Source organism: Melospiza melodia, chromosome 5 (assembly GCF_035770615.1).
Source record: "Melospiza melodia melodia isolate bMelMel2 chromosome 5, bMelMel2.pri, whole genome shotgun sequence".
In the NCBI taxonomy this organism is placed as follows: Eukaryota; Metazoa; Chordata; class Aves; order Passeriformes; family Passerellidae; genus Melospiza; species Melospiza melodia.
Genome location: NC_086198.1, coordinates 664,320 through 689,524, shown reverse-complemented (window position 1 = coordinate 689,524; position 25,205 = coordinate 664,320). Strand labels below are relative to the sequence as shown.

The following is a 25,205-nucleotide window of genomic DNA, read 5'->3' as shown; positions in this document are numbered from 1 at the left end:
AAGATGGAAGTTATATATAGGTGTATGTAGCAGAGTTTAGCTAATAGCATAATTTAGTCGTTCATGTAGTCAATGAGACTTCAAGTATTTAAAAAAATAACTCAATGTGGTCTTAAACAGAAAGAATACGTAAAATAAAATCAAACAGGTTGCTACCAAAGACAAAGAGGCAGAGTAAGGATCATGCCTAACTAGAAGTTACCAGTACAGCAAAAATTTAACTTTCATTCAAAAAACTGAAGTTTTAGAAAACACAGCCTTATGTTGTATTTATTCTATTTAGTAAAAATCACAGCAGGATATTGTCTGTCACTTTAGTATAAAGATGAAAGATACATATACCTACAAAGAGAGAGAGAAATAGTTACTATGTTTAGAATTTCCTACAAATGTATCATACTGAATTTAAAATCATGCAAGTTTTGTATTTTGTTAGAGACAAGACTGCACTGTCATATAAACTCATCTAGGTACATTCCATTATGAGATCAATGTTTTAAGCTGATCTCAAGACTGAGAAGCACAAAATATTTTGATTGAACTACCATTGTATAAGAAAAATCTGCTTGTGCATTGTCTTTTGCTTGAAAGCATTCCACCCCATGAGTGATTTAAAAGCAAGCTATGAGACATACTAAAAGACAGCCCTCTTTATCTAACAATTCCTATGAAAATCTATTTAGGGTTCTGTTTTTTAATCAAGTAAATGTGATGCCACACATGCTCAGCAGAAAGTGTTTGGTTTCCTAAGTTACCTGGGTTCAGCAAGGTTGAACTGACCATGCTATAGCGGACTGCTGCATACAGCGTAGCAGGATTAATGCATCTACCTTGGTAAAGCCTTCAGCTCCATGCTCACTGGCCCTGTGGAAGCTGCTTTATCAAATAAAAACTAAAAATAAGAGTGGAGGACACTGGATTATTACAACTCAGAAGCTAAGTGCTGAGAGGAAGTGAGAAGGACAGAGAAGGGGGCAGAGAGACAGGAACAGAAGGTGAGGAAACTAACTTCAGAAAATTGAAGATGCTACAACTCTGTTAAAATACACATAAATTAGTGAAAGGTTTTACAAACTGGTCAGGCTCCACCGAGGAGGGGTAGAACAAACTAGCCTAAAAAACCTATAGAAGTAGGGACACACTCAGAAAAGAGAGCTTGATGACATGTAGAAGCCAAACAGAATGTTTGTGTAGGAACAGCTTGTGCAAGAACAACTGAGCAAGGAGACAAGGTGGCTATTCTGAGTTTTTTAAAAAATTGAATAGAATAGAAAAATTAGGTCATCTAGTAACATTTTGACAAATCAGTAATGCTATGAATGAGAGTAGAGATAGATATATGAGGGGAAGGAAGGAATGAATTGCAAGGATAAAGAAAAATTATATTTTGCCTGTCAGAAATTCCACCTTCAAAATTATCAGAGCCCCTTAGGGGCTGTGCTCCCCTAGGCACTGGTCATCACAAGGCTTGAGTACAAAAGAAGCTTTGATGAGTGTGGATCATGAAGAGTTCTGAAATACGTGCATTTACTTGACCTTACAAAAAAAATCCTTTAGGTTTTTGCTCCTGTTCCTGTTTTGTACCAGAATTTAGCTAGTATTTGTAATCATGAATGTGAAGGAGAGATTACAACTCTGTTTATCATGAGAATATCAATGATTCAATTAAAACTTCACTTTTTCTTCTTCTAAAAGACATGTTTTTGGTGGTTTTGCCTCAAGAAGATATTATGTAAGTTCTTTCCTTTAAAAATAATCACAAAGCAAAGTACACAAAAATGAAGCTTACACATTTGTACGATTTCCTTCAATTAGCAGTGTCAGGATTAAATCTTTGTTCATTTCAAAAGATTCACTTGTTTTGCATCAGGCACTCCAGACAGTAACGCACAATAAAATACGAGGAGCTAAAAAGCATGGGAACTAGAATATCCAAAAGCTTTAATTATTCAAGCAAAAAGATAAACCAAAGAGAACTAATAAAAAGACATAACTTTTATATTAACAGAGGAACTATGCATAATATCCTACTTGGTACAGAAAAACAAATACTGTTCAGATTAGGCCTTATTCGAAGAAAAGAAACCCATGAAATAGCATTAAGGGTATGAAAGCAAAACCATGATCTTGACAGAAAGAAAAAAAAATCAGGAGAGGGAATAAATCCAGCTCTATTAGCGCTACATAATTTGCTTCTATAAAATACAGTTTTATAGAAGAATCTTACTGAGAGAAGTCCCAATTGTAGTTTTACTTGGAAGCTAGTTGCCAGTAAAAATTAGTCCTGATTCCTTTAGATTCAGCCACGTGTAACATCACCTTTACATAGCTCTTGTGCACTATTCACTAGAACATTCTCAACCACTTTTATCACTTCTTGTTTGGTTCTTCCTGTACTAGTAAAAAGCTAGTAACTGCACTAATTTTATATGTGTACTACACTAGGCAAAATCAAGCTAGTATTTCAGGAGTGTGGACATTAGGTACAATGTATATACTTGCTTCACTGCATTCTGAAGAAATCTATTTTTTTCAAATAGAAAGTTATGAAATAGACTGCAGATAGTGTCTTGCCTCATAAAACATTCTGCTATAGGCTACACTTCTTTTAGTTAACTAACTGCACTTCAATATCCGACCAATATTTTGGACACTATCTCAGAAGATGTCTTTTGCAGAGTAATTAATAGAAGAGACCTTGGGACTGAGATTTCTAGAATCCACAGTGCAGTCTTTCTGACCTGTAAGTCTTCAGAAAAATATGAAGGTCTGATATTGGTTTTGTCAACTCCAAAACATGTTCACAATATATGCTCCTGAGTAAGTTAGCAACCTTTTCCTCCTTTCATTTAATAATGAAATCAAAGAAATAAATCTGAGTAATAAAAGTTTGCATTTTAGCCATGTATTTGACTTTAAAGCTGAGTCTTAAGGAAATAAGGCACATTTTAAAATTCCACTGGTCTAATCCAGCTTTGCATCAAAAAGGCACCCACCTAACAGACACTACACTCAGAAAATTGGTCAGTGTGTTAACTAACAGGCGGGGCAGGGTAAAGTGTGTTTTATGTATACTGAAGCCAGCAGACCATTCTTAAGGATTTCATCATTCAGAATCTAATTCGGATATTTTTGTAAGAAAATTATTTTTTTCAAGATAGAAGTATAGAAAACAGAAAAAACATACTGTTGAGTAAAAGCAGGAGCTCTATGTCAGTCAAAAATTTTCTCCAGTGCAAAAGAAAAGCGTTGAAAAGTGAAGAAAAATTGACAAAAAATGTGTAGAATGAAAAGGCAAAAATTTTATATTACCCTTAGAAAAATAATCCACTAATATCCTAGAAAGCACTGTTAGAAAAGACAATGGTATATGCCAAATTGGTTTTGCTTTGAAGATACTGAAACCAAACATATTTTCTTTCACCCTTTATTGCCCAACTATACAAACTATACATACAATTGTCAACAAAGTGAATTCTCATTAGGATTCTCGACACTTAAAAATTTTATTAACTTGCCTCTTTCTAACCCCTGGGAAAAGTCTTCTGCCAGAGAAAATCTGGAAGTAGGAGAGAGGCTAAATCTACCAAAACACATGTTGTGATGACAGACACAACAACTGTTACTCAAATCCAGAAAACAAGGGACACTACCTCGTTTTCACTCCGGATTTCTATTTTTCTGCTCCTTGACATAGTCTCTGCAAGTAAAGACTCTACATATATTTAAATCTATAAATTTACAGAATTTCTCTAAGCACTTACCAGATTTATGTGGATAACTGAAAGGGTTTTAGTTGAAACACTAAAGGGGAAAACACCCAAAAACAAACAAACAAAAAACCAAGAAACCCAAACCCTAATTATGACAAAGGAAATTCTTCCTGTAAAAAGAAAACTCTGGGTGTGATGTTGCAAATAGCCACAAAAGGATCAACAGATAACAGTCTTTAACAGTCTGTAAAAGCACTGAGAACATTCAATCAATGAATGAAGAAGAAGCCATGTATCATTTACTTATTTTCATTAGCTGATGCCACAATCAGAATGTAGGAACATGTATGACCTACGTGTGCAAACAAAATTAATGCTAATTTCTGTAAACAAACAGAACTACATCATTACTTGCTACTCCTACACTATTTTGTTGCAAGTGAAAATATATAGCACATCAACATTTTTACAAAACTAAATAACTATTAAAAATCTGAGAAGATCCAAAATCCAGGAATTTTCTTACACAACAAGTAAAGCTGTTATTTTTTTAGAAAACAGGATTATTTTGTAAAGCAATCACCTACAAAAACTGTCCTTGCTCTTGAAATAGTGACAGTCATTGGCATCTTTTCCTCAATCCTGTTAAGCAGATGATCACTCCCCACTGAAAAAAAAGCTGCTTGGGAAAACAATTCTAAAAAATTCCTCTTTTATGCCTAAGGCTAGTAAATGATTTTTCCATTTGCAGTTTTCCCTGTTATTGAGTAATGAAGGAAGCAAAAGGTAAATTTAATCTATTATAGATGTTGGTTTCCAGTGATGTGATAAAACAACCAAGCTACCTGTCAAAAAACTAAGTGTGACAAGTTATGAAACTAAAGATGCTAGCAGGCCAAGCTTCTGGCATCTGCACCTGAAGCAATTCCCTATTAGGGACTGCTTCCCAGTGATCCTTCATATCTCCTCTCTGCTTCTTAACCCAACAGAGCCTGACATCTACAAGCCTTCCCTTTCATCCTCTGTGACTAGCAGGTTAGCTACTGAAAACACAGCTTTACTTACTCATTCTCCCAAGACACAGTGCCTAGAAGACAAAGCATCAACAACAAGAATCACCTGGCATACACACGTGCTGCCTCACTTGACTTTTAATCTTTCTTGGCCAGATTTTCTAAATTTATTTTGGTCCAAATAAATCAGTTGTGGGCAGGGGGTACCAAACAAAAAAAAATAAAATACCAAACATATTTTCCTAAGCACTGCTTGCTCAGTCTGTCCAGTGGATGGCCCTGATATTTTCAAGATTTCTTCTTTAGATTTCCTTTCATTTACTTTGCCTTCTGTTAGAATAACGTGACACAGGTAACCTAAGGCATAAGGGTTATTGGGAAAAAAGCAAAGAATTAAGTCCAATGATATTACTCAATGATTCAGTGTTCAAATTCGACTCCCTCCCTTAGAAAAACACCAGCTCTAACACTTTACATCTTTCAGGTTCCAGAAGAAGTTTCAGGTTTTTCTGATGTAAGAGGGTCCTGAATACTCAATATGTGAACCTGGAAGACTATGTTAACCTGGAACCTCAGCTTTAGAAAGACTGGGTCAAAAGCAGTAACATGAGATTCCTATACTAGGAAAAGTACAAGTTAGCTAGAGACTCAATCTACTAATAAGGCTGAAGCATTGTTTATTACTGAGCCATTCCCCTTTCCTGACAAATTCCAATTCACTCCAGCACCTCAAATTTCACTTTTTGTAGTGAAAAAAATAAAGAAAGGAGCTTCTAATTAATGATTTGATATTACATTTGCTACTGGAGGTGAGCTAACTACAGATTTTGTTAACTATTTCTGAAATGATGTTGCAAATTAAAAAAAAAAAATAAGATGGCTTGACTTCCATGTTTCCTTTATGTGTATTTTACCAAAACTAGCTAAGGCAGATTGAAAAACCATCCTTGATGAAAATTCTGCTTTGTTCACTCAGGTACATCAAATCCCCAAGAAATTCTAGCTCTGTACACAATTATTTCAGGACAACACTCATTGTGGAAAAAAAACAAAAACAACCAAACAAACAAAAAGCAAACCACAAAACAAGGTTGTACTGATACTGCATGTAAACTATCTCATAAATCTATCTAATGCATGTAGCTTAAATTCCAATTTACTTTAACAGTCTCCATTTTAGTCTTTAATTATACTAAGAATAGTAATACAGAGAAACTAATTGCACTAATAAACACATTTCACCAGTATGTTGTAAAAACAGTTAACTTCTCTAAAAATGTGTCTGATAAACATGCACAGATATGCAATTACTGACCCCATTAAATTGGTGGCAGAAAGATGATGGATTCAACATTCAAAGTGTCCTTACAGGCATTCATTCCTCTGCTGTACCTTGGTCAGCTGATGTCTGCATAAAAATGTAATTTATGCTACCAACATATCAGTATCCTTGAGCATATAAAAATATTCTTATCATTTGTAAAACTCAAAACACAATAATGGCATATATTTAGATAATTTCATATAATATTTCCTACACACTAAAAAGGGACAAGATAGAAGGCTACTTTCCTGTATAGGTGTTCTAAACAAAATCTCAAATAGCTCATGGACTTGAAATGTAATTTCATTGATTTGTCTGCATCTTCACTCTTCTCTCTAATATCTTCTAAGCTAATCTAAAACCCAGGGAAAAATATTTAAATATATTTCACTTTTGTCAAAATTTATTCTCTTTGTATTAACAAAAGCACCACCAGTAGCTTTATCAAAAATACTTAGTCTCAATTCTGAACTTGTCTTTAAACAGGAACAGAAACCATGGGTCATGTCAAAGTTACAAACTGTGATTTCTTGATTCACAACCGTAGGCCTAATGGAGAACTCCTGGATAAAGTATCTGAATATTCCAGTGAGCAACACATTATTCTGCAGCCATACACTCATAAACTAATTCTTCTATTGAGAATAACTATCAGTACAGCAAATATTTTCTTCTCTAATTTCTCTTCTGCAAGAAAAGAGAAGCATGAATTAACGCAAATATTACTAACCACTAAGATATACAGAAATCTGTTTGGACACTTTTTTTCCTTCTCAGTTTATTTATTTATTTACAAAAAGCCACTGCCTGAACATAATTGAGAAGCCATGTAAGCTGGCACAGTATGACTGACTTAATATTATGCTCCATTGACTCAAAGTCATTTAGCTGTGACTGAGGATTTGCTTTTTGGAATGAGATGTTGATTTTCATCTTTATGTAAAATGCCTACATTGTGGCATAATACCTAAAAAATGTCCTTTTAAGGATGAATAGATAAATTAACAGAGAATCAAAACTACTGTGGTTTTTGGTTTCTTTTTTTTTTTATTATTATTTTAGCCCATATGTTGTTCTATTAGCAGATTCAGAAAAATCTGGTTAATTTCCTATTACATGAAGCTTTCATTTTCTGAACATTATAAAAGTATTAACATTAATATTTTTACACTGTGTAAGATGCAACACTGAAAATAACCTGTGTAATGGTTTACGTGGATGTATTTTGTCCAGCTGATTTTACAAAGACCAGCAATTTCCACTGAGTACAATCAAAAATTGACAATTGATTTCAAAATACAAAAAATTTACCCTGTTTTCTATTTAATACTTTTCAAAATTTTCACAATTTGTCACAAACTTTAAAGTAACTTACATTCATTTAAAGATAAAGTTCATCTGATTTAAATAAAGCCTATAAGATCAACAATATGAATTACAGAGTAAGACCCCAGTACTGTAAACAAGAACACAGCTTATTTCAGGAAAGATAATACCTACTGTATTGCATTAAATAAACAAAAGTTAAACTATTTAAGTTTTATAGAAATAAGCTTAGGTAAGATGACTTATACAACTACAGGCTTTTCACTTATAATTTTATTTTACTTTTTTTTTCTTTAGAAGCATGGAAGTAATTCATTACATAATGAGAAATATCAAAAGGTTGAATTATGAATTAGAGGAAAGATTCTACAACAAAAGCACCAGCTAAACCTCAAAGTACATTTTGCTTAGGTCACCTTTATACTGGAAGGATATTAGTCTCAGGAGAGCATAATATAGGACATCCAGGATGATTCCAAGAGTGCTTGTTATACACAAAAGCTAAAAAATCTCCATTTACTCTCAGTGGAAAACAATTCAGGGTGACCTAGCAAAAATATTGCAGAAGTTCTTAAAGATGGGAAGAAATTTTTAGCTAAATATTAAAATTATGCACAAAAAGTTAAAACTAACTCTGCACATATATTTCAATTCATTAAGATCAAACCCCTAATTCTAAATTGCTATTTTTTTTCAATATTCAGAACCTTCAGATTCCTGGGAATTGGATTCAGCCATACCTTTAAGAGTGCTAAATTTATTATTTTTATGCAGATACTTCAAGTTAGCTCTATGCACAATTATTATTTCACAAATCACAACTCTTTCTAAATCCGGGAAGACATCTCAAAGCTACAGATTATCAAGATGTTTAATATCAACTTATTTGGCCTGCCATTTTCAAATATTCCTGATTTTTAGGTAAAATTAAACTTAACTAAGTCAGCATTTTAAACCAGTTTCTATTTAGATTGCCATTCTGAGTTTCTGGACCCCAAGGAGTTTTTTTTGTTAAGTTCAGCTTTCTGCAAGAGTCATCTCAGAGCATTCAATTAGCAGAGTAGAATTATGAGTTAACTACTGAAAGCCATTCAGGAAACTAAAATATTCTTTGTGTACCTCTCCCTTCCTACAAAGAATATTGACTGCTCAACACATCATTAACATTGTATTTATGCTTAAAAATAAGTAACTCTTTCCTTCACTTCTTCAGGGTTTGCTGAAATCAGCAGGCAGCCTTATTTAACCTAGATCATTTGAAAAAATTGTATTTCTCTACTAAAAGCAAAGGTCTGACACTAAAGATATTTCTCCTCTGTTTTCTTCATTCTAAAACTAGGGTCCAGAGTCTCTGAAAATGTCAAAATGAGATCTTTTTTTTACTCTCGAGTATTGTATATGAAGTTGAATGTTCTACATACAGTGCTATATAACTAGCTGTTCCCTCTCAATTTTATCACAAAATATCTTTGCCAGCTGAATCTCTTACACTATTAAAAAAGAAAGTGTTACAGAGTAAGCCGTAAGAACCTGATAAGGCAGGATCAGGTTACTCACGTACTAGTTTTGTATAGACCACAGCATGTAGCTCTAGTACGCCAGGTATCCCAAACTGCATGCTGCCCTGGGAAAAATTCAAATAACTTATGTAGTATATTCCTTAGGAAAAACAAACAAACAAACCCAAAACCAAATAAAAAACAGGAAAAAGAAGTCCAAATACAACCCCAAAACAAGTAACAACAAAATCCAAACAAAACAGGCAGCCACCCCTAACCTCTGCACAACTCCCGACAATGCTCAGTCATCTTCGCAGCACAGAAGTGTTCACTGATGTTCGGGTGGAACCTTTCTTAGTGTTTCATTTTGTGCCCACTGCCTCCAGGCCTGTCACTGGGCACCAACTATTGTGCCAGTCATCATAACCCTTCAGGTGTTTATTTGCATCGATATAATTCCTCCTGAGCCTTTGCTTTTCTAGGATCAACATTCCCAACTCTCTCAGCCCTTCCTCAGGTCATTTTTAACTCCAGAACATTAGGTAGAAAGCATGATATTTAAAGGATGTGCATGAAATGACATCACTTTACTGAAGAGTGGCTCCATCCTAATTTTTGGTTTTTTCATTAATGTAAAGCAAGTTCTTCTTTACAGAGCAGGTAGCATCTAGAGAAAAGGTGACTTGGACAGACATCAACAAAACTGTTCCTTTGTTCAAAGTGAATTCCCTGTTTCACAATAAAGTAACTCACAAACTGAATTGCTGTTGAAATACTGCCAATCACATTTCTATCCCTTACTGCCTATTTCCCACATATTTATGGAATGACAAGATTTTAGGTTGAAAGCTGATAAAGTAATGATGATAGTAACTTCAAAAAGAGGTAGTTCACCTCAGAAATTTGAGGTTGCTTTGATTTTGGTGGAATGCTACCAATAAATCACAGTTTGAAAGTGGTCAAAAAGCCGGAAGACCAACAAAAGTTCAGGGTATTACTAGATTTTTTCCCCAAAATATTAAAAAATTAAACCGAACCTGGATCATTTTTGCTCTCTGTAAACAGGCATGCTAGAGACACATTTTACAAAGTCATTGATAACTCAGCTCTCCTCTCTGTGGAACCACATAGAGACTAATCCCTCAAAGCCCTTAAGTACTGTGCTACACTGAAGAATTACCCAGAAAACCAAACCATGGCTAATGCTAAAAAAAAAAATAAAAAATCTTTCTTCCTCTTCTTCCTCTTCTTCACTTTTCTATGTTATTCCAAACACCAGGTTAAAATACAGATGTTGTATTTCCAGTCCCTGGAAGTACAGAATAGATGACTGAACAGCTACAACAAATAGAAGTTTTATTAAAAAAATCTTATAAAAAATCTTATGAAAGGCTAGCTAGGGAAAGCATCAAGAACTTAAAGTGCATTAGATTATAAAGAAGGCTGGGAAGGGGCAGCAGCAGCTACTGTTAAAAGAAAGAAGTTTAGGACAAATCAATTCAACATTTGAAATGTAAAATGCAGAGTAAATACAGAATAAAACAGAGAAGATTTGGTTCTGTGAGTAAAAACATACCAGAATGAAGGGGCAGAAATTAAATTGTTTCAAAGCACATAAGCACTGGTTGGTAATCAGAGATATAACTGCTTGAACAGGAAAACAATGAGAACTCAAACAAGCATACTGAAATAATTGTGACAGAATTTCCTTAAGAATAATGCTTGCATTTTTTAAAAAAATTGCTCCAACAAGGAATACAAGAGTACTTCAACTTTCTTTGTTATTATATAACATACATTTTAAAAGAGGGTATATAACACAAAAGAATTTAGAGAAAGCTAAGTGACCTTTAACAAAATCAACAAATCAGCAGTTCTCCATACAAGCAAAGAACAACCGGTTAACTTCATACAGAGAATACATAAAGCATCTAGCTGAAAAATATTCTGGGAATGAGTACTCTGGCTTCTTCATCTTCCAAAACATAAAAAAAAAAAAAAACAAAACACAATCAAACAAAACCAAAAACACCAATCAAAAAACCAAACCAAAACAAACACAAAAACCTGCAACAACAAAAATGCCGAAACCCCAAAATCAACACACAGGCAGACATCGTGAATTTGTCTTTTTGGTATTACTGAGAGAATTGTCAAGTACCTGTTTCTTATTGGCACCTTAACAGAAAAGGTTATCTTGCTGATTAGTGCACTGGGAAGCTAAAAAAACAGAATTAAATTTCTCACGTGCCTCTTCACAACAAGTGAATTAAGAGAGTAATGTCAGAGGAAAGGTGTGGTGGTAAGTAATTAACACTTTCTGTCTTGTGACAAAGGCAATTAAGTACTTTCTGAAATAAGATATCTAACTATGCACAAACTAGTCTGTGTAAAATTAAAGAATTTTAAAAATTGTAATCAAAAATTGCAGACAAAATAATTAATCTTTAGAGTGGAAAAATTGCTACTGCCAAAGGCACTGGAACATCTTGTGACTACCTACCACAGATAGAAGTTTTACTTCCTCCTTAAAATTCCACATGTTCTTTATGTTTTACCCATTAACCAAGTATCCATAGGATAAAACCTCCTATGGTAGAAAAGAAATAAATATTATGCAAAATATTATCACTATTCTCACTAAAAAAAAAAAAAATTGTAACTCCAGACTTGGCTAATCTGAGACCTATCAGGGTTAAATACAATTACAGATTTAAAACAAAGCAAAACAAACAATAACAACAAAAAGCCCACCACCCAAACAAAAAAGCAAAAAAACCCCTCTTAGATTATTCTTTTGCAAAAGAGGAATGTAATTTCAAGACCTAAACCCGTCAAGAAATAATAAGCTTCAATTCTGTAAAAGACCAAGTAGAGATCTATGATTACTCTGCATCTAAAATTTAGGTAATCAAAACCACCTTTAAAAAGCAGGGTACTTAAGGACAGAGAAAAAATAGAGAGAAAAAATAATTTGGTGGTTTGTTTTTTTGTGGGTGATTTTAAGGAGTATGTTGATATAGAATAATGAAAAATATAAAGGAGAAAGGAAGCATGATTATAAAATCTAACATTCTATAGACCTATCCTAGAGCTTTGCTTTGAAAACAGTTAGAATAATAAATCTGAGAAGCACTTTCCCTATTTGTTTTCCCAGCTGAAAAAGAGACACTTTTCCTAATTTTACCAAGAATCACTTTTCCTGATTACCTTAATGCACACAGATATATTCTCTTTACATGCCAACACCATCATCATAGGAATATAACGAAGGCAGTACCAGCTCAGGCCACAAGTCAGCCTAGTTCATGTGCAACAGTGGATTCCCACAGAACCAGGCACCATTGCAGCTGCTAACCAAACAGATATGCTAGTATATATCTTCCCAAAATTCATAATCTGCATCTCAAGGATATGCTGAGGTAGAAAACACCATCTTTGTATTTAAAATAATTCAACAAAGAATTAACACTGAAAAATTACTTAAGTCAAAGGCTACATAATCTTTAAAAGCTAAGCAATTCATAAGTGAATAAATTTGCACGCATTCTTGTCCTGTCTAGGAAGCTAGCTGAAAAAGATTTAACATAGCTAATTTAACATATTATCCAATATTTAAATATTTTAGTTTTGGTATCTGCAGTCTTTAAGGTCAATATTAGGCACTAGTTAAGCACACCACCTTCCAGCTCCCCTCTCTCAATTCCCATTCAACTGAGATTTTCAAGTCAGTTTGGCAAATAAAAAATGGATCTCAGAAATGCTTACCTATAGCCTGGGGAATGAACAGAAATGGTTTCCCTACAAAAAGTTTTCCCTATTGAGTGTGTCCATACTCCACTTACTCCTATGGAAAGAGACATGCCACTCTCTAAGACAGCCACTTCTCTAGTTCCTTTACAAATGCTGCTGTAGCCATAATAAAGAACCAACAAAGTTTGCCAGTTAGAAGACAGGACACATTGCCACTACTATTTTTTACAGTAGCACAATGGTCTAAGTTAAAGCAGGTGCCATTGGAAGGAAAACTCAGGAAAACTGAAACAGTAACTGACCCAAAAGCACAGAATGGTTCTGATATGTTCACTTCTCAATTTAACAAGACAAAATCATTAATAGAGATAACCTAAGAGGCATGTTAACTAGTGGAAGATCAAGTGAGAAAAATCTTTGATAAGCTTACACCCTTCTTGCTCCCTGAAGTAGACTAAGAGGGAGGATCTTCTGACAGATAAAGAACTATTGCTATAGAGAGGAAGATTAGATAGCCCTGAAACCAATTGCAAGTGATAAGTAAGTAAAAAGCACATCAATATGCTTAGCAACAGAATTGGTGAATATTCATGGAACATGGAAGAACAAACATTAAATCACCTCATTACAAGGAAAAATGCCAATCAGGAATATTGACATTGGTTGCACCACTTTAAATATAATCAGTCTGGGAGACTTTTATCACAGAAACTTCTTGCAGACTTAAAAACATGACAGAGAAAAAGCAAATAGTACTTATCAATTTATTCCAGTTTTCATCTGGCACAATTTACACTCCATGTTGTTCAAGGGAGTCAGGGTTTCACAATTCAAGAACTGGACATTAAAAAAATACATTTTCTACAGAACTTTACTATTCATTCTGTCAAAATTTCCTTTTCTGTGCATTATATATGTGCATGTGCCTAACTAAAATTCTCAATGTACAGAATTAGTTTGCCCCCTCTATATTTAGAAGAAAACAGGTATGAAAAACTCTTATTCTGACAAGCCTAAAGATGAGTAAAGTCATAGGAATTACATTCAGGTTCAAGAAATCCACTGCAGACATTCCAACTCCTCCCTGAATATTCAGTGAAATAATACATCAGTGACCACAGGCAGGAGAAAGCATCACCAGAAATTAGATGCAAGTACTGCCCTAGTCCCTACAGACACAAAGACTGAGAATACACTTTATCTCCATTTGACAGAAACCTATCCTTTTACAAGAACACAACATGATTTGCTATAAAGTTTTAGGTCTGAATCACATTTAAAAATAAGTATGAGGCATTACTTTCCAATTTACTTTGCTGCTACACAAGTCCTTATCTCCCACTCCAAGAATGTAGCTAAACTGAATAGAATTTACTCTGCAAAACAATGTATATAGGACACAATAAATACAAATACAAAAAAAAAATTTAAAATAACGCAGTTAAATATTCTGCATTATGTATACACATGGACTTACACATGCAGGACTGAAATTGGATGATATTAACCAAGAACACAAATGGGTTGCTTTATACACACACTCCAACTTGACTGAAATAATCTGACTGCCTAAGTAATTTACTATTAGTTTGGCTCACTGGCTTTGGCCAAACACCCAATAATTTATTTCTGAGGCACACAGAAGAGACCATATTTTTCTGAAAAAGTACTTCTTTGTCAAAAACCATGTAAATGAGTGGTTCAAAAGACAAGTAAGAGTGCAGAAAGGCAAGTATTAAAAGATTTCGTAACAAAGAACAGACATGGCTTGTGAGCCAGATGGCTTTTTACCAACTGCTTGTAAAAGGGGCTGGGAGAAATAACCTGTAGCATGACTAAGGCAATTTGCAGATACACAGTTCTGTCTTCAGGATAAGTTACCAGAATTTGTAACACTGAAGTAAAGCTTCATATTTATACAAAATCAAATGCTCTGTTTGAGGCACATTAACAGTTCCCATTTACAAGAGAGTTAACCAATGAGAAAAAAATTAACTCTCCTGGTACTTCTAAAAGGCATTTAAACAGACCATCCAGGAGAAGTAGCAATATGCAAAAATAAAGCAGTTTTCAGACAACTGAAACTCAAAATTTCAATGAATACAAGAAGTTTCAGGAAAGGGTATATTTTAAAAACATTAATGCAAAAAGGCAATGTTTTCAGAGAGGTTGCAGGTTTTAAAGGAAAATTATCCTAGAGAGAATTCAGTTCCTCAATAAACTGTACAAATCCCTTAGAGCAAGCCCCACTATCTGCTGATCATTCCTCACAGTCCATACTACAGTTCCTTTTTCACTTTATATCTTTTTCAACACCCACTGCCAGGAAAATATCCACTTTTCCCATGGATATTAATGTGAACAAAGAGAGGTAAGTACTATTGACTTACTGACGGCAGACTGGGCCACCACAACCGTGGGGGCAGAGGAGCAGAATACAGAATGGAAAAGAAATTTAATTTCTTCTTGCAGGAAGATTTCCAGGAGATATTCTAAAAGGAGCACAGGATCAACAAGGATACGGGGAGGAAAGCAGACCTGGAAAATGGTCAAGGGGTACAAGGACAAAGGATGCAAGCTTCTGCCACGTGTACAGCATACGGCTGAACAGTATCCTCTAGTATGTGCTACCAAGCTGAAAGAAGCAGGAAGTTACATTTAAAGTGTTAAATAAAAACCTGCAACAGAATCCATGACAACTGTACTGAACTCACAATGAGTTAGTTCAGTGCAACCTTTGAACTGCAGAACAATATATTTCCTTGATATTACTGACACAGAATTTATAAGCCAAAATACATTGTTCAGCATTCAGGTATAATATTAAAGTTCCACTTACATTGAACCAGATGTGTAAAGGAATTGTTCTTTGGTATTGTCATTATTTATGTAATCAGAGCACTAAGAAATCCTAATCAAGGAGCAGAATTTAATTGTGTGTTACTGGAGAAGTACATTAGAGACAGTTGTTGTCCCTAAGAGTTTGAAAGCTGCAAGTCAAAGAAGACAAAACACATGTCATTTGTTTGTTTATATATTCCTACAAACAGAATATAAGAGAACCAATGAAGACCATGGATTAACACGGTTCACAGTTGCTTCGCCACATTTTTTGTCTAACCACAGACAAGATTTTAAAAACTTGAGAGCAAAATGGATTCAAAGAGTAATTTAAAAAAAACACAGTATTTGCAGTGCTTTGTGATGAGCTGTTTCAATAGGAAAATATTATTAAAATGAATCCAGACATACTTGTCTTTAAGATTTAAATGAATGGACAACAAAAGAAGATGCAAGATAATGAAAAGCAAGAAGTTGATACAAAAGATTGGTTACACACAGAAAGGATAAAGTAAAATATCTTTGGTAACTTTTGTTTATTATTCATAGTTGCAGAAGGAAATGATGTGTAATCTGTCAGATATACTGATGGACTAGGGCTAGAAAATAAACAGAAGACAGATGTAGTAAGTAAAACACTGTCATTTCTGCAAGTTGTCAAAGCAGCCATTGCCTTAATACTCATTAACTGTAGAGAATCTTTATTTTATCCCCGAAGCCCTAATTATTGTGAACCCACACTGTCATCTACATTTTTTTGCAAGACTGCATCCTCTCCCTTTTCAGAAAACTTAATTAAATCTTTAATAAGCCAGTATAAATGTAAAGGATGTGGAAAACATAATATCACCTTATGCATATTTATTAAATTTCTGCAAACCCTAAAGCATTTCTCCCCAAATTAATGGTATGGAAAAAATTGATTTTAGTTTACCTACCAATTTCTCTTCTTGCAATAGTTCCATCTGTTAGTTCTCATGGCAGGGACCTCGGTACTACAGAGCATCTGAATATAGTTTGCAGAAGTTGGTATCAAGCCCACAGCTGATCACTTCCTCAGGTAATTGATTAAAATAATCCTGTTTTAATCATTGTGTGAAATTAAGCATGAAATCTACCCACCCTCAGCAAGTGGACAGCCTTATTTTCATATGCTTGCACAAACTGTAGCATAAAATGCAGCTTAAGATCATCAAGGAAGTTACCAATGACATTCTAGTGGTGTTACCATGATATAAATATGAATTATGGCGTTGAAACTGGTGATAGTATAAGTGCAATTCCTAAAAATACTTATTCTAGTACAGTTACTTCAGGCAACTCATTAGACCTCTTTGACAAGCAAAGATCCTAAGATAGATTTGACAGATCACTGAACTGCATGCATGCATGCAAATAATCTTCTCCTAAGAACAAACACTACTCTCAAATATTAGCATATTTAAGCCATCTAGGGGGCAAAGGAGGACAAAACAATGTTCAAATGTTCCAAAGAATTGAAAAAGTGCACTAGTTTTGGAGAAACTACATGAGCTCTAAAAAAAAAAAAAATTAATCTTAATTCCAACTTTGAAGCTTGTGATGAAAACCCTATAAATTAATTGATTGATTAGACATCTGCACACTGTTGATTTCCTCTGGTTGTGGAAAATTTAACAGCTATGAAAGCATGACTTGCATTATTCATCTGATCTAAGTTTGAGATCTACAAATGGCATTTAAAATGTCAGCACCAAATTTCAGTGCTGAGCATTCCGATAAAACATTTGGCTAATATTTTAAAAAACTATATCAAACCACCTTTCAACTACCCAAAGCCCAGTGATTAACAAGATAGTGGATCTAGCCTATCACTCAGCAGGGCATGTAAGAAATGGTTATCATTACCTATTGATGGCCTATCCCATGCCACTATGATAAACATATGCAATAATATAACCGGCTAATTACTTCCTCCTTTCTTCATTCTAAAATTGCTCTCTCCTCATCAGCTGAGAATTGGTATTCATTTTCCAGTGGCTGCCATTCTCCCCTCATCCCCCCTCATCACAGCATTTCAGGATGATCTTGCAGAAGTGACCTTCACACTTTGTTCCCAGGCACACCGAGCAATCAGGTGGGTGAGCACAGCACACAGAAATACTGCACCATTAGTTTTTAATCACAGGAAATAACCCATGTCATGCATAAACCTACTTGTCTCTCTCCAAATGACTGATGGAAGATGACCAATATATTAGACTGAAAAAAGACTTCTAGAATTATCTCATTTAAAAAAAATTATATGAAATTATCATCTCTCATCAGTTACTTAAAGATCTAATGAGTACTCACTGCAGCACCATTGCTTTTATCAAGATGTAATACAGTTTCAATTAAAATAGTTTTAAAAATCATACATTCTTGATACTTAAAATTGTTTTTACAATTTCTTGATACTTAAAATTCTAAATGTTGTAGAGGTCATCCTCAAATCATAGTTAAATTCAGGAGTTTCCATGGGCTGCTGAGGGCATTATCCAGTTTATAAAGTCTACAAGGGTGGAGATTCTGCAACTTCTACAGACATCCTCTTCATTATTAATTATTTTTTCCTTTTAATTTTCACTGAAAATTTCCTTCTTCCTGCACCTCATGGCTGTCTCTGTCATATTTCACTATGCAAATTACTAGATTATGAATAACACAACCATTCCTTGTGTTTCTTGGAAAAAACCTGAAGAAAAAAATTAAGAGCTCTGAACTTTCAATTCAGAAACTGTAGTATTTTCAGATTGACAGTTATCCACAAAAGAGAATAATCCCTGTTCAAAGCATGTACAATATAAAACCAACACAATCTGAAAAACTGATTAAGTTTTATATGCCATTATCAGCTATGTCTGTGCATAGGAAGAACCAAATGTGTTTATCATAATAGTAACATACAAGTCCAGTTCTGAAAATTTACATCTCTTCTAAGTCAAACAGGTAATGTCCAATTCAAAGGCCCAACAATCAGAGATTTACTCCTAGGTCAATGTTACTTAATTACTCTCAGTCCCAGAAAGCTGAAACTACATTCACTGTCTAAGACTATCATCAATAAAAGATCCAGATATCATCTCAATTATCATTAAAGAAGTATGTGCTTCAGTAAGAGAATGGGCTCCTATGCAGCTGCAGTACAGAGGCCAATATTTGGCAGAGTCTTAGTGCAGTATACAGTGGAAAAAGGAGAATGTTACTCTTAAGAATGATGACCCACTGTGAAGAACATGTTTCCATACTACACTGATTAAGATGTAAACAAATCCCCTCCACAGAGATGGTAAAAACATTATGGCAATCCAATTTGTGCATGGCAAAATATAGGTCTGATTACATAATAAGTTTGAATATAAATGATTCGGCAGCTTCACTTCATTCAATATTCATGGTTAAGAGATAGAAAAAAAATCTACTTCAGGCCAGAAGCAATTCTTGTAAAAGAACAAATTAACTATGAAGCAAGGTAGCTGTAAAGCCTTTTGAACAGTAACTATTCAGTAAATTCGGAAGTGTGTCAAATGGACAACACTGCTCTAGATAGTAGGAGAGATGAAAAGCACTCGCTTTCTTTGACAGCAAAATACCTGGCAAAGATGAAGATTAATAAAATGAAAAGGCATGAGCTGTAAGACTTGTCAATCCTCTCTCAATGCAGTTATAACTACAGATGTAGATTCCTTAACAGCATCATTCTGTAAAGCATGGAGAGAGACATGCAAGACCTGGGATTGATGAACTACTCATGACTGAGCATTCCTCATGGAGAGATCCATTAGTGGAAAACACTAGGCTCAAGAAGACCAGAACTGAAAACAGTGGAAGAGTGGAAGATCACAGGTTGCAGATGTCCTTAGAAAAAAAAATACTGGATTAGGTGAACTCCGACTGAATGACTTAAGCCATTCTTACCCATCTTATGTTGAGATCCTAGATGATTTGATGTTATAAAATATTCAAAGCACAAAATAGTTTTAAACCACTGCTCAGAAATAAATTTTAAAAGAAAATATATCTTCTGATTATCGTAATATGGCACATGGTTTCCTGTTCTGGGAAGAGATATCATCTGAACCATTTTCATGCAACAGAACACAACAACAGGACAGAAATCACTTCCATAAGGGGTCCTGTCAATAGATGGATAATAAGAGAGGCAATGATTACAGCTTAATGAATGAGAATCATCCCTTTTATATATTAGAGCAGAGAGTGATCATGATGAGATCAGAATCCATTACTAGCTTTATGTATTTCAGGGAACTGCAATAAGGACTGAAGCAGGAAAAATAAAAGCATTTAAAAGAGATCATATTGTTTTGATAGCATTTCACACCATGTCATTCCATTTTTCTTCTCCAAGTGTAGCAAAATACAAAGAATTAATAGAGCTAATTCATGCAGACTAGCTTGAATTTTCAGGGAAGAAATGCAAACTTAAAACCTACAACTCACAATGAAGTCCTTCAAGCCAAAAGCAAGGAACTTATTAAATCTCAAAGACAAAAGAAGGTCATAGACAAAAAGAATCATGAAGAGTCTCTGGAGTCTCTGAGAACTACCACGCTTTATGCCATGATTAGAAAAGTCGGGTCCAACAGAATAGCAATCTGGGTTGAATATCTGTAAAACTGAATGTCCTTTAGTATCTTATGGTTAGAAATAGTAATTGGGGTATCTGAAAGATTTATCCTTGTTGTTACTTTGCAGTGTTTAGAAACACAAGGAGAGCACATGACACTTGTAACAATCAGAACAGTATCAGTAGGAATTTCCACAGAGAAAACCAGAATCACATGAAACAGTAACTGAGTATTTTCTTCTGCAATGCGAACTGCAAGATAACTTTCTAAAACAGCGACTTTTCAACCTGGAAACAAATGAATGATTGATTCAAGAGCAAGTTTAAAAAGTTAAAAGCTGAAAAATAAATAATAAAAAAAGAGATTCTTAAATTTCTGTCTTCACTGCAAAGGGTATAGACCTGGAAGGAAAGCTGACACAAGGCAAATAACTGAATTGAGAATGAGTACAGCATTCAGTCAACTCAGCAACAGGGAGAAACTCAAATCATGACTGAAATAGACTGATGGAAACAGGAGAAAGAAGAAAATAGTATGACCTAGTCTTTCTTGAGTGCTTTCAACTGAGCCCATCTGGGTCCTGACAGGACATACTTGTATAAATACCAGCACTAAATGTGCACATGGTCTCTGATTTTAGAACAAATCACATAGATCAGAAGAGAAAAGATAAGCACCAAATAATGAAATCAAACCCTTGATTCCTTTCCACACTTGTCTCCAGATATTATGATTACAGGTATGCTTTCTGCTCCCACTCCAAAGAAATCCAGAGGGTTTACAGGAAGGAACAACAGAAAAATTTCTAAACAATACAGATCTCTTCAGAGATATCAAAATTTTACTCAACCTACTTTTGCATTTCATTCATCTCCTTAGAGGAGAGCAAAATCTGACAATCTCTCTTAGAACAACAAATATAAAACAGATTTTGGGAATACTTTTAAAATCCATCTGTACATACCAAGAAGAATAGAATATCGAAAAGAAGGGAAAATTTTGAAATACCAAAATTCTTGAGAAGAACGTTGTAAATACTGTAGAAAAGATGAAACTAAAGGCTATAAGGAAAAACATCTAGATAATCACAGAAGTGTGACAGTAATTCAGAAGTATGATGACAAAAAATATACAAAGGAAAACCATCATATGAGGAAAAAGTAGAATAACAGGGAGTTGCAACATGAATAAACAGATTGGAAGAAAAAGAATGCCGTATTACACTGAAGGCAAGACACATTCAGCCTAAAGTGAATGTAGGCAGTCTGAAATTTGTCTTTGAACAGACTAGAGAACAATTTTTGGCAGAAAATACACACGTAACTTTCCCTAGGGCAGCCACAAATGTTCCAGGATGAAGTCTGCTCTTTGAGTTGAGCAGGCTTTAAGTTCGCATCAATATATGTGAATATTCTATTTCTAGAGAAAACAGCAAAAGCTACGATAATAACAAAAACTAAGAACAATAGGAATTAAATTATAAGAATCAATCCACACACAAACAAAAAAAAACGCACCATCTGGGTCATAGGAAGAAAATAAGGAGATTTTTAGGTTAAACAGGATATGAATGTAGTTGCAGGAAGAATAAAAGTAACTTTTCCTGTACCAAGTGGAATTTGAGACTGGTGAATCTGCATTTTATAAAAACCCAGAGGGTTTTGAAAATAAGCTATACCTTGAAAAACAAAAGAAAAAAAAAAACAGGTGAAAAAGGCAATGAAAAACTGTATTAGAAGATGACTAAAAATGTCAAAAATCTGCAGAATCCCTATCAGAGGAAGGATACAAGATTATAAGAGACAAATCCACTATTATGTTTTTCTTTATGAGCATTATGGCTAGAGCTGCATAAAATTAGAAAAATATGCACCCTTGCATCCACACTTTTTCAAGACCATATCATGCTGGCATTGTCACAGTTTTAAAAGACACCAGAGAAACTGGGTTTTTTGACCATGTGCAACCATAAATATTTGATGGACTTCTATTATACATTCAGTTTGTTCTGCTTTCAGAAACTATCATAACACACCCAACTCAATTTAATAAATCCTTTTAAGTCTAACAGATTGACAAAACCTATCATGAGCACTTACAGAGCTTTTTTCCAAAATTAAATTAACTAAATTTTACACATTATTTGCTACTAAGAAAGGCATAGAGCACATAAAGACCACCACTTTTCCAAGAAGGATTGAAAACAATTTGTGTTGCCATACCTTAGAAACAACAACAACAACAACAACAAAAAAGAGAAAAGAAAATAAATGTAAAGGCAATGTATACTCCTTTCTTTGCTATGAAATGGAAAAAGCAAGGAAAAAGGGAAGCATCGTCCTTTACAGTTTATAAAATGGACAAGCAACCAAAGAAGTTACACAGAAAACCAGTTACATATCCAACAACTGAATTCAAATACCTGAAGTGTGCAGATGACTTCAGCATTAGGGGCAGTCCTATCAATGTCTCTCTCTCAAGCTGAAAAGGTAAGACAGCAAATTTCTTTCTTCTACAAGGACTTCAGAAAGTAGTATTGTGTTTCATTGCTTCACATGAAATTAATGAAAGACCATTTTGGTTTCAAAGTCAACTCTTCCAAGTTTTTTTTCTCCAAACATCAATCTGCTTTAGGATACTATCAGTAATTACCAAACACAATCAAAAATATACACAGCACTTGACATGGTTTACAATAGCAACATGATCCAGCCAATTTAATGGACAACCTACCATCAGACCAAAAGGGAAGGGTTCAAAGTAAAGCATGAGAATAAAAATCCTACTTCATATTAAAGAAAATTCAAATTTTCTCTTCTTGCCAGAAATGACAAATTGTAACACAGAAATGTTCATATGATACAACTAATCACTACAATTTGGATTCAAACTCGAACTGTTGATTTTTCCTTCTTGCTTTTCAAGATATGCAAAACCATCCTTTTCCTTGTTTTTTCTTATGATACACCATTTCAATAAAGAGATTCTACATGCAATTTTAAAAAGCTAGAAAAGTGGGCAGTAGAGAAAGTTTTGAAGGTATCACAATTAGTTGAGTGTAAGCTTCACTTTTAAAAATTAGAAAATGTGCACATTACAGCCACTGCACCTATTTTAATGAATGTTTCAGAGTACTATCTCCCCTAACACTTTCTTCAAACTTTTCATCACAACTCATGGTCATTGGGAGAGAAATCTGCATCTACCCTCACATTACTTCACTGTCAATTGATTGCTAATCATTATTCATAAATTCTTTGCCACATCAGACATTGACTCTCAATATTTTTATTTAATTATGCCATCCATTCATTGGTCACTTTATTGTCACAATTTCCTAGCAAATTCTGTTTCTCAGGAGGCAAAACCACACACATAAATATGACAGAACCAGCAAGTTGAGCATTCTTCCTCATGCCTAGTACCTTTAACCTCTCTCAGCCACCCAAATGAGGTTCTGGCACCCTTGCCATTTACCCATACGTTAAGAAACAGAAGTGTCAGTTTCCTGAGCAGGAATTCCTTTAATCAGAATACTACCTTCCCAGTAAGTAGTTCATTAGAACAGAAAGGACATAACATGGTGCTAAGTTAATTAATGGATTCAGCCGTACAACAGGAGGTAGACAACCTCCAGTGGCAGATAAAGCACTTAATCCTTTTAATATAAAATAATTACTTTTCACTTTTATATCTATTTCTGAGTAGTTTAAGGAAAAACTATTCATAGATACCAGCACATAATTTTTATCTAAATAAAAAAAATGCAATTAGTAGGACTAAAGCAGAAGTTCATTGTGGAATATTAAATCATGACTGTACAAGCAGTCAGAAAGCTTTAATGCAAAACCTAATGGTGTTAATATGTTAATTGCTGTTTAAACACCAATACTCAGCATTATTTTCTACGTTGAATATTAAAAATTCAGATACCTTATAGTGACTAACTCAATAAGTCATATTGACGAAACTGGAGGTTAAATTAATGTCTACGTTAGAAAAATAAAAATATTATGTGTTTACTAAAATTACATTTAATTCTCATAAAAATATTCTCATACTATCATGAAGTCTATATTTTTACCTTTTGAAATTAGCTTCTAAAATCCACATGAAATCAAATTTCTAATTCTACATCTTTTTCATTTTTAGAAAAAGTTGCTATAGTTCTAATGATGGAAGCCAGCTAAAAGTGTCTCTCTAAGCCCCTCTTAAAGCACACTTTTTAAATTTTTTGAAGAGTCAACATTCAGTGTAAAGACTTGAGTAAAGACGTGTTTCCTCCAGAACATTTTTACTATCAAAACAGTTGATTAGATTCAGGAAAAGTTCCATTTTCACTTGGGAGAAGTACAGACATCAAATTACTTTTGAAAACAAAGCTGCTGTATCAGCTAATGAACTTGTAATTTTCTCCCTCACAGCCAAGCAAGCATGAGTTCTGCACGACAGCACAATGCATTCACTGCTCAGAAAAACTGATATTGCTATAACTGAACAGCTTCAGCTAGATTTTTTAATCACTTAAGACACATGCCAATAGACCAATACACTAACAGAACCATAACTAGATCACTTTAATATGGTGGGACAAAAAATGAAATGAAAGAATAAAGTTCTATTTCCTATGATTCTACATGTCATCTGAATGTGCAATACATATATATGCATTTACAACCTCTCTAACATTGTGCACTTGAGTCTCTTGTAAAATGAACACCATACCTGTCCTAACTTTATGAAGGGGATAAGGAGGGAAATATTCAGTTCTTACACAGGTGGGACCACCTTCATCAGTACTGTGCCCTACAGGTGGCTAAAGCTCCAATACTAACATAACAAAATTCTAGACTGGGGTGACTTAAGGCATCATTGCTTCCTGGCATAGCTCACTTGCTAATATGTTTGCTACAGTATAAAAAATTTTGCACTAAAATTCATCAGCTTTAGTGCCTCTCCTCTCATTTATCATTTTATTAAAACAAAGTCAAAGAATGTGGCATTTGACCACCTATAAATCATTAAATTCTTGTGCTATACACTCGTTTTCTTGGTATCTGTTCTACAGATAGAGGTAAAGAGGTACTTAGATTATTCCACACATAGCAGTTAATTGAGGAATTTGG

General features: G+C 34.3%; 1 protein-coding gene across 4 annotated transcripts in view; it reads right to left on the bottom strand.

The window, feature by feature from the left end:
• The window catches only part of TUSC3 (tumor suppressor candidate 3), a 108,047-nt gene that overhangs the window by 70,710 nt on the left and 12,132 nt on the right, over positions 1 to 25,205 (bottom strand). Inside the window, exon 1 of one of the 4 annotated variants that reach the window (XM_063155950.1) lies at positions 15,019 to 15,119. The exons of 2 other annotated variants lie outside the window; for them this stretch is intronic. Coding sequence is in view for 1 of the 2 variants with exons in the window: in XM_063155948.1 (XP_063012018.1) it covers positions 4,301 to 4,342 (42 nt within the window). In the remaining variant the exon portion in view is untranslated. Of the gene's footprint in view, positions 1 to 4,300; positions 4,369 to 15,018; positions 15,120 to 25,205 lie in introns of those variants that run through there. One more of the 4 variants, XM_063155948.1, reaches the window with a different exon arrangement.